Here is a 15054-nt window from a genome sequence, read left to right as displayed (position 1 = left end):
TGATATTTTTTGTTATACATCTGTCTGCCATTTTGCACAATATCTCAGTTTTCAACAGATTTAGGATTTAAAGCTGCATAAAGAATCTGACATATGTGCAGATGTTTTGTTCCTGAACATTATGTGAATCACCATTCATGGAAATTAGTAAAATACTTGAACATTAAAAATCAATGCAGGCATGTCACTGGAGTCTTTAAGTCTCAAGTCGTCTCCTCAGCTTCAAAGTCAACAGTTGTTTTTGATTGTCTGATCACTCTCTGAAAATGCTACTCCACTATTATTAGAAGAATAATACATTTGGCCATTGTTGCAATTCTAAACTGCATAAAAACACAATCTCTTGCAAGAGACTTCAACTTTACTCAAAGTTTAATGCATTGCCATCACACATTTTGGAATACACAGAAACAGGAGCAGCGTGAGAAGTCTCTTGTTTTCTTCTCTTTGATAAATTGCTTTCCTAACTATTTGTTTTCCAGTTGCAGCATCCTATCTGCTAAAACACCCATGATTTCTGCTGTTCTACTGTACATGATTACTGTTAATAGTGTCAAATTATTTTGTACCCAGAGTTTAAGAAAAGCATTATTTTTTGTTGTTTTTTTTTTTAATCCACCATCGCTTTACACATGTATCAGTGAAAAATAATGTACAAGTCTTATATAGCATAAACACACATGCCAAACATAATGCTTTAAACTTAATGTGTGACACAAGTAAACCTGCTACAACTTTGAGACACATCCCTGTTCAACTTTGTTGTGGTGATCTTAACAGCATGTGTTATTATCCTATCACGCCTGTCAATACAGATGCTCTTAAACATTCTATCTGACTAATATAGTAATATGGGGAAATGGAAGATTTTCCATCAGCTGTTTGGCCTGGAAATTGTTTGTGTCAGCAAACAAGAACCTCATCTGCATCACAAGATTAACTTTCAGAGAAAGAGAAAGACACTTTAGTGTAACATTAACATTCTGAACTCAAAGTAGGGCTGGACAGTTCATCAAAATGTTATCAAAATCGCAAACACATCATCATTTTCTTTCACTGATCATGAAATTCAGAAACTACCATCCTAGTAAAATTGTGACTCAGATCACGACCACAACATCTGTCAAAACAATTACAAATGTTTTTTGCATATCAATCTTCCCAACTGCAAAGTGGAATCAATAGTCAATACATATGCCTGAGGAACAGACACATTCAGCACAGTATAATCTTCTTTAGAGTGGAAATTAGTCTTTTAATCAATTAATCATAGGGATGCACCATACTGATTGTATTTAGCCGATATGATAACAGATAATCAGCTTGTCCACTGGCTGATACCAGTATCTAATAATGTCACATTTCTGTGAAATGTTGTGAGCAAAGATGGATTTTTTAATATTCTTCATCATCTATTTTGTGTTTATTAGTGGACCACAAACCAACTTTGGAAGGGCAAACCACCACCTAATGTGCTGGAATGTACATGCTGTAGCTGTTAAGTTGATGACAGCAATTAAGCTTCATGCTTCAACTGCCAACAGCCGATAGTATTAATTTCCTATCATAGGTCCAAAAATGTATTGTACATGTATTGAATCGAATGAGTGAGGAAATGTTCTTTAGTTGATAGCAAGTGAAAATATGTGTGTTCTGGCATGTTGATGCAATGTAAATACAACTTATACAACTCTAGAGTGGGTGAATTTATAATCCACAAAAAAGGCAAAATCAAAATTATTACACAATTATTTCACCACAATCTGCAGCACTTTTACAGACATTTCAGCAGTCGATTAACATCAAACCTCCGCTCAAAAAGACAAACAAAAAAAAACAAGCAAACGCACGGATGCACGCATGCACACCCACACACAGTCTCTCATCCAATATCTCATCTTCTTGTCTCTCCCCTATCTGCCCTCCAGTGCTTTGTCTCTGGCGATCACCTCATCATTGAACTTGATCATTAGTGTGGTGCCCTTGTGCCAGTGGACGGTGACCTTGGCGGGGAAGCCGCTGTGGGTGAGGATGGCCTCTACGATCCCTCCAGTGAAGGCTGCACAGTTCAAGCTGCTGTTCTCCTTAGGGACGGAGATGAATGTGTTGACAAGGGGCTCTTTTTCGATGATGTAGTAGGTCTTGTCATCGTCATTGGCCTGCTCCAGCTTGTCTGCCTCCTTACCAAACAAGGCTCTCCACACGGATACCTGTGGAGTGCATAGGAAATGTGTGTGTGTGGGGGGGGGGGGGGGGGGGGTCCACATTGCAGTTATATAAACAAGACACTACAACTGTACTGTAATGGGTAATTTATAAACTTTAATTTTCTATTGATCGAATGCACAGCTGCCTATTGATTGTACTAATAGATATCTATGATTGTGTGTCTCTGATTTCATTTAATATCTGGATATTTTGACCTAGCTTTGTGTGCTCTTTATTTCACCTGCATGTCTACACATACTTGGCCAGTAAAGCTGATTCTGATTCTGAACATGTAGACTGTTTCAGTGTCTTAACATCGCAGAATGTCAGTCCAAAAAGTAACTCAAGCAATCAGAAAGAACGTAGTGGAGTTCAGCACAACGTGTCCCTCTGAAAAGGAATATAAAGTGGCAGAAAATACAAATGCTTAAGTAAATCATGTACCTCACATTTGCCATTAAGTGCAGTACTTGCAGTAGATGTGCTTAGTTACTGTCGACCAACAGAAATTCTGACTGTCATACCAGCAACAGAAACACACAAATGTAACGACTAACAGAGAGCTGCCTTCCACTTGTCAGTTTATTGTGGGTTCTCACCCATTTGCCTGGTTTACACTTAATCCAGCACAGGCATCATTAGGACAGGTCAGTGTGAGTGTGTACCTTGATGAACAGCAGTATGTTTAATACTTTAGTCTCCCTCTTGCCGTTCTTCTCCCTCAGCACCAGGACGTCCAGCAGGCTGGCACCGACCCGCTTACCCAGCTCGGCCAGACGAGCCTGCAGCTCGGTCACTGAGTACACCCGGCTCTGGCAGTACTGCACCACCTCCGAGAACAGCAGGGCGAAGGCGCTCACACTCACCTCGGTCTTGGGTCGGCTCAGAGGCCGCTCTAAAATAGCTGACTTGCCTCGGGTGAAGCGAGTCTCCATTATTACTTAGTCAGCGGCTGGAGAGCGAGAGAGAGAGAGAGAGAGAGAGAGAGAGAGAGAGAGCGAGAGAGAGAGAGCTAACGCTAACTACAGACACAGGCTGCTGGACTTCAGGCTAATAGGCTAATGCTAACCACAGTGAGCTACGCTGTACACCACAATAACATCTGCAAAGACAGGACATTAACCTATGACAGGAACGTTTTTCATTTAATCGGAAAAAGACCAACAACACTGACAATTCACATGATCACTTACGGCACCTGCTTTTATTACTGTTGTTGTTGTTGTGATTACTTCCTGGTTCGAGTGTAAACGTCACTTGGTCACATGGCACCACGATTTCTTTTTTGAATTCAGATGATTCTCTATTTATTCCCTGTAATATAAAAACATTATTGATCATATTTTAATCAATAATGAAAATACAAGACAAAACAGTGACTTCATAATATTATTTTATTTTGATTTCGCGATACTTTTAGTGGTTGCCTTTGACAACAGCAACCTCGCACGCAAATAAAAGGAAAAAAAAGAAAGAAAAATAAGGAAGAAAAAGAAAATGATCTATGGGGTCTATGGGGCATAATTATTTTTGAACAAACTGAGATGAGAACTTATAAAATAATGTGTGTCTTTTAACTTTGCAGCTTTTAAAGTTATCACTTAAAGTCCAAATTTGCACTCAGGGCTTCGACTTCGTACATTTTGAAACAGCATATCAACAGTATGGCTTAATGCCATGATTTTAACATCAGTCACTTTATTCTTTCCTCCTTCCTAACACTTGAATTACTCATCCCCAGATGAGAAATTCAGCAGCAGCAGTATAAGGACAGATATAAGAACAAAAATATAAAGAAAGGTAAAGGAAAAACTATAATTAGAAGTTTATGAAATAGAAATGAGAAACAGAAACTATACAAGAGCATATAAATGGCAAGCAGTGGCCTCAATACACTACCCACAAGGTGCAATTTCTTCTAAAGCATACATATTTGTGGGTTCATATAATCTTAATTACACTAATTAATATTTAAAATTCACTATTTATATTGACTTTCATTTAATGACTTACTGATATTTATCACAACCTATTATGTTCAAACTAGAACAATCATTTCAACAAGTTTAGTTTTGAAATGAAAGTGTTGTGCTTTTGCCCCTTGTCGCCTGTTATTTATGTTATGTTATTCTTTATAAGTCTAAGAAGGGGATATTTTCTTAGCTTTGGGGCAATTATAATTATTATCATTGATGTCTATGAAGTCCAGTGGTGCTAGGGTTAAAAACCAGTTTTATGCAGTTTCTTGGTTTCACAACAACCTGAATGACAAAATCAGGACAAAAACAGGACAATTGTTGTTGTTCATGACTTCCCTGCATTAAATTTCTCAGTGGTTGACCTTTGAAGTGACTAATGTGTGTCACTGACACTGGTGAGTACGCAGTTGATGCACACATCACGTGAGATGGTAAACATTAACCACAAATCTGCTTTGTCTTTCACGTCACTTGTTTTTATTGAATGGCATATATACAAAAGTAGCTGTATAGGGCAGTATAACTCATGGAGAAAGAGTGATACAACCAAATACAATTAGAAAAGGCCCATACTGTATTTGTTTCTGTGTAATAATCCTTTCACAGAGGCACAGACTTTGTTTTGCTCACACACTTTAACTTACTGTAGGATAAATCAATATTTGGAGTCATCAGTGTACAAAGAGTTCTCATCCCTACCGGGACAAACATTGCAGTCACAGCACAAATACACCTACACAACTCCTCTCAGAAGTCGTGGGGAGCACAACTGAGCTTTTCAGTTTACGTTTTTGGAAAGCTTGCAAGTTGGTTATAGACATTCCTTCAGATCTCACCTTTTCCTTGTCTTTTGTTCATTTAGCTTGGAGAAATCCTAAATCTGTTTTTCAGTTTTACACAAAAATTGGGGATTTTTTTTTGAAGCAACAGGCAACATGACCCCATTTGGACTGGGGTTGTTTTTCATCCTGGGTTTATCCTACTTCATGACTATTTATAGCAGGCCGGCAGGTAAGTTCAGTTTTTCAAATTCTGTAAATATCGGTGTTATCTTGAGTCAAATTAGTTAATTTACAAAAAGTGTTTTAGAAATAATTAAGAAATAATTATTGTTATGATATTTCATTTTCTGAAAGCAAGTCAGTTATTTTTAGTCAACCAAAATTCAACATTGGTTTCTTTTAATAACTATGATCCTTCTTCAGTAACTTGCACCTTGCATTTGTCGTTGTAACCATGAGAACAAAGGTCCCAAAGATCACTGACTCATTATTGCACTTCAATGTCCCTCTTGTTGTCATCAGGTGTCCACCTGCGTAACATGGACAGCTTCGTCCGAGCTGTTCAGCAGGTTGAAGACTCCAACCCTGGGCTGTCCCCCCTGGCTCTGGTCAGGGCCCTGCGGAGGACCGCTGGCCACGATGATCCAATGACCATCCATTTCTTGGGTTCATCATATAATCTCAGTGATGCTGAGGTCCTAGAGACAGCCATTCTCAATGCCTCATCTTTTAGCTTCTTTGACAAGGCTATCCACCACATTGTGACGGATTCCGGAGAAGAAAGAGGGGTGGTCCTCGCTCCAGATGGCACCACGGTAGCTCTTGCACCCTTACTTCTGGGTATCGAAACAGGACTGAAAGCCAAGATGGAGGGAACTCCAGCTGTTGGACTCTTCCATCTCACCTTAGGAAGGACACTGGGCCTGTCCTTCCAAAGTCTGCAGGACATCCCTGTGTCTTTTCGCTTGGGCCCCAATGGCTGCTGGGACAATGTGGACCACCCTAAGATGTTCAGGCTGTATCGACCTGCCACTCTGGCCACTGATGCTGTTATTAATGGAGGCATGGATGGAGTTATACTGGGAATGGACCTCAGCAACCGATCTGCACATGAACAGCCGCAGGCCCTCAGCGAGATTTTGAAAGGATACTACAGTTTTACTCTGCATGAGGGGCAGGGACTCGATGCTGTGACTAGCCATGTTAGTCCAAGGCGAAGGGAGATCTCTAGATCCATTCTGGAGCCTCTGGATCTTCACAGTCAGGTGATGGAGGCACTGAAATTAGTCTGGAAGCTGGAAAAGACAGAATGGATTGCTCTGGACACTGGAGTGGGGAAGGCGGTGAAGGATGGATTGCAGACATTTGTACACAAATACTGGGGTGAGCCATAAAAAATTCTTTTTTAAAAAGTGCGCTTGGGTGCAAGGTAGTGCTGCAGTTAATGCATGTTGTCATTATTGAGTAAACTACAAACTCATTTCCAATAATTGATTAATCTTTTGGTCCGTGAAGTGTTAGAAATGGTGGAAATAAGTTTCCAAAACCTGTGGTGAAATTTCAGGGTCAAAATCCCCCAAACAATAGTCTTTCTTGTAATGTAGGAGCACATCGTCATCGTGTATATTCTTGTGACTCTTGAATAGCTTGTTCTATGGAGTCTACAGAGTGTTGGAAATATAAGTTTGTGCGTGTAACACAATCTGCAGTTGTTTCAGCATCCTCGGCCTCATTCTCTCTCCTCTTCTCCTCAGACTGCCCTCAAATCATCCCTCGTTGTCAGTGGGGGGCAAAGGCCTCCCAGGGTACACCTATCCCACTGTCTCTACCCCTCCAGTTCCTCTACGTTCACCACACGTATGAGCCATCCTCGCCCTGTTTATCCTTCCCAGACTGCTCTCGTGACATGAGATCCATGCAGCGTTTCCACCAGGAAGATCGCGGCTGGAGTGACATAGGATACAGGTAACCAACCTCTGAAGAAAGAGAAGAAATGCACCTATTCGCTTTCTTGGAAAGATTGATACCGCTCTCGTGTCTCTTGTATCTGCATCAAGTATGGTGACAGGAAGTGATTAGCATAGCTTAGCATAAAGCTAGGACTAACTATTACTTTAGAGAGTAGAGACAATTCATATCTTGTTAGAGATAGTGGATAGATGCATTTACTCAGGCTCTGAATCTTTGTGCTCTCAGCTTTGTTGTTGGCTCTGATGGTTACATCTACGAGGGCAGAGGTTGGAGACTCCTCGGCACACACACCAGGGGGCACAATAGTATCGGGTATGGTGTGTCCATCATCGGTAACTACACCACCACCCTGCCTTCTCGCTATGCTATGGATCTGCTGCGCCATCATCTCGTCAAATGTGCAGTAGATGGAGGAGGACTGGTTGCTAACTTCACCATCCACGGACACAGACAGGTGGTAAACTACACCACCTGCCCTGGAGAGGCCTTCTTTTCAGAAATAAGAAGCTGGGAACACTTCAGGGAATGACAGGATTCTTAAACACCATCACTGGATCTTCAGGGTATGGCAACTATCACTGCTACTTTTTGAAATGAGTCAATCTTCTAGGCTTATCATTTTGACAGACATGACTCATTCAAATCCTCCTTTTCCAGGGCAGGATTTCTCTAAAGGATAAATCCACCTACCTATTTAACACATGAAATTATGTTTACAGGTCTCGTACAAATGCATATATGAAAGAAGTAGTATGAAACCTCCAGAGGAAGATGCATGTAATTGGATAAGCTATCTAAAGCATTATCACTCAATAGTCAGGGCACATTGTGGGTAATGTAGGCACCAAATTTTGAAAAGTGTTCTCTCTGGTTCTGCTGTATAAATTTTGATAATTTGTTTTTTAAACTCTCCATAATTAGTCAGTAATATAGGTGTGCAAAGTTAGACCATTGGACTGCTTTATAAAACTGATACCTACATTACCCACAATGCATTGTTATCTGACAGTCTGGGTCTCCAGGATGGTTTTAAGACAAACATTGTTTTATAAATCATAAATCATTTTAAAATGCAATGATGTTTAAGTCCTAATCACATTTTACATAAATCTTATTTATCCGCTTTTATTTTACAGGAAACAAACTCCCTACAAACAGAAGAACAAAGACACTGGCCACCTGTAATAAAAGTGATTGTTTCTAAAAACCTGTCTTGTTCATTGGCAGGATTCACTGTACATCTGGTACAACTGAAACGCAATACTGACCTGGATCAAAAATGTTCAGTGTTTTATGTTAATGAACAGCATTAAATTCAAGTCCAACTTGACTCCAGCCAGTGTCAGGAGTTGTTCTATAAAGTACAGTATAAACTTGTTAACTGCTAATGTTGTTTGATTGAAAATGAACTCTACAGCTGACTATGGACTAATTTTATCCAAATTCATCATGTTTTATATTCCAAACATACAATAATTTACTTTTGGTTCTTATGATACAATTATCTGCTAAAGGGCTAAATACATTTTAATGGTTGTACTACCATTTGCTGTTAAGCAGACTCATTGCAGCCATTTCAGAAAATGACATTTAAACCGAAGCAAATTATTCTGGTGGTATCTGGGTGTCTTGTCTTACAGCGAGATGTTACTGTCCTCAGTGAAGTCATTTGAAGGCCACGAGAGAACAAGAAGAAAACACTCAATCTAAAATATTCACTCTCCAAACAAGCTGGGTTTAAGTGCCAGTGGGCTTCTTCTGCCTGGTGGATAACTTCATTACGCCCCCTGTGTTTACTCCCAAATAGGCATGAGGGCAAAGTAAATACTAGACTAAGTAAATAGAATACACAAACTTCAGTCAGGCTACACACTGAACAAACCCCCCAGCACTGAGAGATGTTAATTTGATTAATTGGCAGATTAAATTCTCAATTAATCAATTGGTTGATTGCTGGTTCTATAAAATCTCAGAAAGGGTGAGGTGACATCAACAAGTCTGGTTTTGTCAGAGCAACAATCCAAAACCCAAACACGTCTCTTACGCCAAGATCACCATACTTTCAGCAGCTACCCTTCAGACCTTCAGACCCCAACGCTTTCCCATAATGCTGCACCTTCGCCTGACCCACTTTCCTTCACACACTAACCCTGTATGACCTGACCCATGCTGCTGCTGCTACACTAGACAGTTTACTTTCATGCCATGGGAGGATTCAGCAGATGTAGAACAGCAATAACCTAAAGCACACTACAAGCAGCTTAACCTCTCACATTAAAGATGGTGAACCTGGCTGTCACACTATTCGACACTAGGTTAATGAGAGTTGAAAAACTTTGATTAGTCTAAAACATGTGAGTGTTGTACCACTAAAACACTTGATTTGCACTAATTACTTTCACAGTTCGTTGAGTCAATAAATAATTATGTGTTTTTCAATCATAAAATAAGCACAGATCCTCTAGAGACACCATTATAGACAATGACTCTTAGCTGTTATCTCAGTTGTGTGTAGGCCTTCACAACAAGGTCAGTACAATTATTTCCTCGACATCAGCGCCATCTTGAGGCTCCTCTTTATAGGTGTTTCGCAACCATCCTGCTCCGGAGGCAGAGCCCTTCAGAAGGTGCACCTGAGGCCACAACAATCACCTACAGCATCATATTCTTGAAGATCATCATATGTTTATAGTGTTCCTGTCCTGTGAGAGCCACGCATTTTTAATAAAATCAGCTTTTCATGATCTCAGATAAACAGCCAGTGTTCAGCCTTGTCACACATTTTCCATCTAATCCATGAAAATGTTCACTATTATTTGACTTAAAGTGGTTTAAACTAGCTCAAACTCGAACGCCTGTAATATGAATGTGCAAACTTCATATATAAAACTAAAACACAATGACAGGGAGAATTCTCCTGCATGATGAGCAGTGATTGAATGCAACTAAGTACATTTACCCAGTTTACCGTACTTAAGTACAACAAAACAAAACAAACACTGATTCTGATCATCAGAAAAGTGCTGAATATTGGATGTGGTTGAAATTAACTTATTTCCCTGGTGAGAAGGAAAAACGCAAATACTGACACAAACTGTGTTTCTGGTTATTCATTCATTCATTCATACATTCAAGGAGGTAGTGTTCAGAGTAATCAGATCTCAGCTGTACGGACAAAGCACGTGCAGCCGAGGTGAGTGTCTGAGCTCTGACACAGATGATGCATTCATCATGTGTTGAACAGAAAGTTGGTTCAATTTGCCACATGCAACAAGAGATTGAAAGAAAAATGGGTTACAGATAAGAAGAGGAACTGTGACTCAGGTCAAACAGCTGCAGAAGTGTATGTATGTATAATCTACTTTCACTTTTGACACTCAAGTCCATTTGTTGCCCAAACATTGCTTTCGCTTTTGACTTACAGACGTGTGGATTAGTTTCCCTTTGAGTCTTCTGGTCAATTCTGTTACAGTCAGGGGCGGATATCTCACTTCCCTAGTGCATAAGTGAAGATAAGGAGCTTTAGGGTTGGACCCCCTGTACACAGCCCTCTATAGTTAGACAGGCAACTCCCCCTCCAGTGGTAGCCTCACAGTGAGCTGAGCTCACAGCAGCAGTGTCTCTCTGTCCTGAATGAGCTGCAGAGATGCCGCCCAAGACTGTTACGTCGCTTATCAAAGACACACTGAGGGATCTCAAAGAGGAAGATTTCAAGGATTTCTGCTCTGAAATTTTGGACCGCAGGGATGAGCCACGGATCAGACAGAGTGATCTGGAACACAAGAGTCTCCTAGAAGTTGTTGGTGTCCTGGTTAAAACCTTCACAGAGTCCAAGGTTGCGGAGGTGGTTGTGGAGACGTTGGAGAGCATTCGCTGCAATGCTCAAAAAGAGAGCCTCAGTGAGTTCAGCAACAGATCATTTTGATCAAGGGTTTGAAGTGAAATAATGCACAGTTATAATACAGCCCTGAGAGGTGAGGTTCATGTCTACCAGAAGTCATTTTACCAGTAGACTGTCTTGCTCTCTGCATTCTTTATTTATTTTTTTATTTTTTAAATCAATCATCTCTTTAATAACTTGAAGTGTATTAAATGGTGAGTTTACCAGACAATTTAAATGTATATTTACTGTAGGCTGAACTTATCCTCTAAAGAGCAGTACACAGGCACTTTGCTGCACTTTTCCTGGGGAAGTGAGTGGGTGGATGGCTGTAAGCCAGCAACAGAAGTTGTGGCTCTAGTCTCTCTGAAACTCAGAGATGTAACACCTCTTTTTTAATTTCACATTGGTCCATCCTGCTGGCTGTTTCAACTGCAAACCAACTCTTTGAAATGAAAACATCAAACTTATCAAAACACGGTATCTTAATTTTCGGGCCCAGGAGTTTTCAGAATTGTGAAACATTTGATCACAAACCTGAAATACAAACATACATTGTGTCTGGAATACAAAAAGATAGAAGAATAGAATAGAGTAGAAGAGATGTTTATTGTCATTCTCTCAAAAACAATGAAACACAGATAGCAACTCTTTGTTTGACAAATAAGATATGAACAATTATGAAGAATAGATCAAACTAGCTGGTTGCGATCCAAAACAGTGTCTTTTAGTAATTTTTGTGACTGTGTTTGTGCATACATTTAGAATATTACTTTTGATCACCTTTATGTATTCAACAGCCATTCTTCTCCTAAGTGAAAAAAACAAAAAACAAAAAACAAACAAACAAAAAAAAAAACAGAACCCCAGATCATATTGATTAATGGGTCGGTTTGTAATTTGCACTTGTGTAAAGCCTGGGGGCTTGAAGGATGCTTCAAGAGAACAAAACAAGAACAAAATCTGTTCAAAACACTCGATCACATACTTCCCACAATGCAACCTTGATTGTATCTCTCATTAGACCCGCCTTGCCGATGTCTGTCAAACTTTATAACAAACAAGGGTCTTGTTCAAAATCTTTGGTTGTTTCAGAGCCCTAGAAGATATTTTACAGCAGCTTTTATGAGTCAGATGTTGTGATGACTGAACTGAGAGCAAATATCGTGAGCAGTTACTTATGTTAACCTTGTGTTTTTGACAAGTTGTTTTTACTGTTTTACCGACCTGAACTCATGCCCTTGTCGCCTAGAGGTCATGATGACAACAATATTATAGCTACAGAATGCTACTTATTCAATTATTTCAGTGTTATTCACAGCATTTTTATTTATTTATTTCCAGCCAAGTACCTGAGGGATGCATCTTTCTCCAGTAAGTAAGTGGTTGTAAATGGTGTCAAAAATACCGTTAGTTCCTCATGCTGTGTGCTCATGTTGAGATGTCTTGATGAACTGATGAACTGATGAATTGATTTGCAGCTTATGGAGACATCATGATGGTGGAAACTACCGGTGCCTCAGTGCAAACAGCTCAGCAGGATAAGTTGAAATGCTCAGGTGAACGTGGATCCATCCATCTATAGTTAAAAATATATTCATATCTACAGTGTGACTGCATCAAAAGACCGACAAGGTTATAGCTGCACAGAGGCCATAATGTTCTCGTCTTTATTCCTTTGTGAAGGTGTGAAGGCATCTTACGCCATGGCAGAGAGGGATTTGAATGAAATGAACAAGTACAAATCCACCATCAATAATGTGGCTGATAAGAAAAAAGTTCATCCAGCTCTCATTGCCGGCCTCATCTCCAGATCGAGCAGGGTTGGAAAGACACTGAATGACGGCTGGGGGTGCTATGATGAAAACAGAAAAGCGTATAATACTTTTGGGCTGATGCAGGTGAGGAAAGTACTTCTCCTCTCCTCTCTGTTTATCAGGTTACAATACATAGGCATTGATCTGAACTTCATCAACTAATATTTCCATAGATTGATGTCAATCCAGAAGGAGGTGGACACAAAGCAAAAGGCTCATGGGACGGTGAGGAACACCTCTGTCAAGCCATCGACATCCTGATTGAGTTTCTGTCATGCATAAAGAATAACTTTCCTGACTGGAGCAAGGAGCGACAGCTGAAAGGTGTGTTTTACTTGACAAACTGCCTCCACACTGTTTTGCTTTGTACTCACTTGTATTTGTCTCTGCAGGAGGGATAGCAGCCTACCATGCAGGGCCCCTGGCCATCCACTCCTATGAAGAGGTGGACGCCAAAACCTATGGCGGAGACTTCTCCAACGATGTGGTTGCCAGAGCTCAGTGGTACAAAAGCAAAGGAGGTTTTTAAAAACTGAGGCTGTCCACAACCTCCTTCAAATCACACAGGGACCAATGTCTGTAATAAATGCCATGTATTAAAAAAGATGCACACACTGTTATTAAGTGCCTGACAAAACACTGTAAGGATTTATTCATGTGTGTGATCTCATGTCATAGTATTTTCCTTTTATTTACAAGTGTAATTAAATTTGCTTAATTTTCCTACAAAACTGCTCAGCAGCCCTTTATTTTTGCTACCATACATATGGATTCATTCCTTTTAAAGAACAGACACATTTTCTTTTTCCCTTGGTTGTTTGCTGTTGTGATGTCTCGTATCATCGTGTGCATTGTGTTTTTAGCCACTTCTGTCAATCAGATTTCCTCTCAAGGGACAGTAAAGGTCATTCTTATGTTTGTTCATTGTGTTATCAATGTAGAGAGGTGGGTGCTGTCTGAGTTAATATGAAATTTACACCCTTGATAAGTGGTCGTGGTCGTGCTTGTGCTCCAACATCTGGCAAGGTGCATGCAGTTGCTTGATCTCAGGGCTTCAGGAGATTCAGAAAACACCCAAATAGTTCTATGCAGTCATTTTTCAGGAGTTTTTTTTTTCTTACATTTTAAAAAGCAAGTCCCCATCTACTTCACTTGTTTTGGAGATTGCTGTAACTGTTTTGCTATGAAACTCCAGAGATGTTTTGTAGACTATAAAACTTGTCATGATTTTCCATCTGCATGGGGCACCTCCCTGCGCTTTTACAGGGGAGGTGAGTGAGTTGATGGCTGAATTCCAGCAACCAAAGTTCAGGGTCAAATAGAATTTCAGTCAGATAAGTCACAGTGAAACTGAGAGTAAGTATAAGTTTATAAGTACGGACATGCTCCCTTGATACACCACAGGGTGAACAGATGGACTCTGTGCTGCAGCTCTCAAATTCTAGTTTCAACCATTCGAAGCAGAAGCAGGAAACATCTCTCTGAATCTCAGAGACTTAACACAGCTTTTTAATTTCACATTGGTCCATCCTGCTATCTGTTTCAATTGCAAACCAACTCTCTGAAATGAAAATATTAAACTTATCAAAACGTAGTATCTTAATTTTTGGGGCCAGAATATTTCAGAATTGTGAAACATTTTATCACAAACTCGAAAAACAAACAAACATCGTGTCATGAACACAAAGAGATGCAGGATCAGCCTACTGGTTGCGATCCAAAGAAGTGTTATTATTGTTTTTTAAGTAATGATGTGTCTGTGTTTGTGCACACATTTAGAATATAACTTTTTTAATCACCTTACTGCAGTCACTGACTATTCTTCTCCTAACTGGCAACCCAGTTATTGTTGTTCAGAAACATGTTAATAAGCAGTTTCTTTTGATAAGCAGAGAGAGGAAACACAGGGTGCTCAGGGGAAATTGCACATTTCCTGTGGTTCCTCTGGACAGAACAGAATTAACTGCTTGTTGGAAATATTGATTTCTCTAGTGGTGCTGAAAGACTGGAACTGATACCTGCTTCCACCTATTGAAAAAAAAAACAAAGTTTGAAGCATGATGTTCCACCTTTACATTTATACAAATGTCATCTGAGGTGTTTTAGTTTCATTATTGTGCAGCTCAGAAAAAGAAAGTGAGCTTTCAGTGTGTGTCTGCTGCTCTGCATGCAAACCTTTTGACTGTGCATCACCAGAACAAAGGAAACGGTAAATTTACTTGTCATGAAGGTAAAAGAGCAGATTTTAAACTATCTGCAAAATATCAAGAGGCACTTTGACTTTTTGTATAAGGAATAAAACTTAAACAGACATATTTGATCTAACATTTACTGTCAGTCACTTTAGATTAAAGTGTCAGCAAAATAAATGTCACATGAAAAAAAAAAATAAAAAAAATAAGTAACATTGCCTTGCA

General features: G+C 39.7%; 4 protein-coding genes across 6 annotated transcripts in view; 3 read left to right on the top strand and 1 right to left on the bottom strand.

Annotated features, from left to right (window-relative positions):
- Positions 1–15054, top strand: part of LOC119026695 — a 1024654-nt gene that overhangs the window by 179555 nt on the left and 830045 nt on the right. The gene's annotated exons all lie outside the window — the stretch shown is intronic.
- Positions 592–3527, bottom strand: trappc5 (trafficking protein particle complex 5). 2 transcript variants are annotated; one of them, XM_037111835.1, is made up of 3 exons: positions 3407–3527; positions 2874–3160; positions 592–2210 (listed from the first exon to the last, which is right to left on the bottom strand). In XM_037111835.1, the coding sequence occupies exons 2-3, from the start codon at positions 3141–3143 to the stop codon at positions 1914–1916; spliced, it is 567 nt and encodes a 188-aa protein (XP_036967730.1). In that variant the 5' UTR covers positions 3144–3160; positions 3407–3527; the 3' UTR covers positions 592–1913. The 2 variants fall into 2 exon arrangements, with proteins under 2 accessions (XP_036967730.1, XP_036967720.1); XM_037111825.1 differs by having other exon boundaries at positions 3402–3487.
- On the top strand, positions 4614–8147 carry pglyrp2 (peptidoglycan recognition protein 2). Its single transcript, XM_037111214.1, has 5 exons — positions 4614–5198; positions 5492–6352; positions 6724–6934; positions 7166–7503; positions 8077–8147. The coding sequence occupies exons 1-4, from the start codon at positions 5123–5125 to the stop codon at positions 7467–7469; spliced, it is 1452 nt and encodes a 483-aa protein (XP_036967109.1). The 5' UTR covers positions 4614–5122; the 3' UTR covers positions 7470–7503; positions 8077–8147.
- Positions 10466–13368, top strand: LOC119026879 (lysozyme g-like). The gene is made up of 6 exons (XM_037111530.1): positions 10466–10839; positions 12165–12194; positions 12302–12379; positions 12507–12721; positions 12811–12961; positions 13030–13368. The coding sequence occupies exons 1-6, from the start codon at positions 10587–10589 to the stop codon at positions 13164–13166; spliced, it is 864 nt and encodes a 287-aa protein (XP_036967425.1). The 5' UTR covers positions 10466–10586; the 3' UTR covers positions 13167–13368.

Source organism: Acanthopagrus latus, chromosome 1 (genome assembly GCF_904848185.1).
Source record: "Acanthopagrus latus isolate v.2019 chromosome 1, fAcaLat1.1, whole genome shotgun sequence".
Taxonomy (NCBI): Eukaryota; Metazoa; Chordata; class Actinopteri; order Spariformes; family Sparidae; genus Acanthopagrus; species Acanthopagrus latus.
This window is presented reverse-complemented; position numbering and strand designations above follow the sequence as displayed.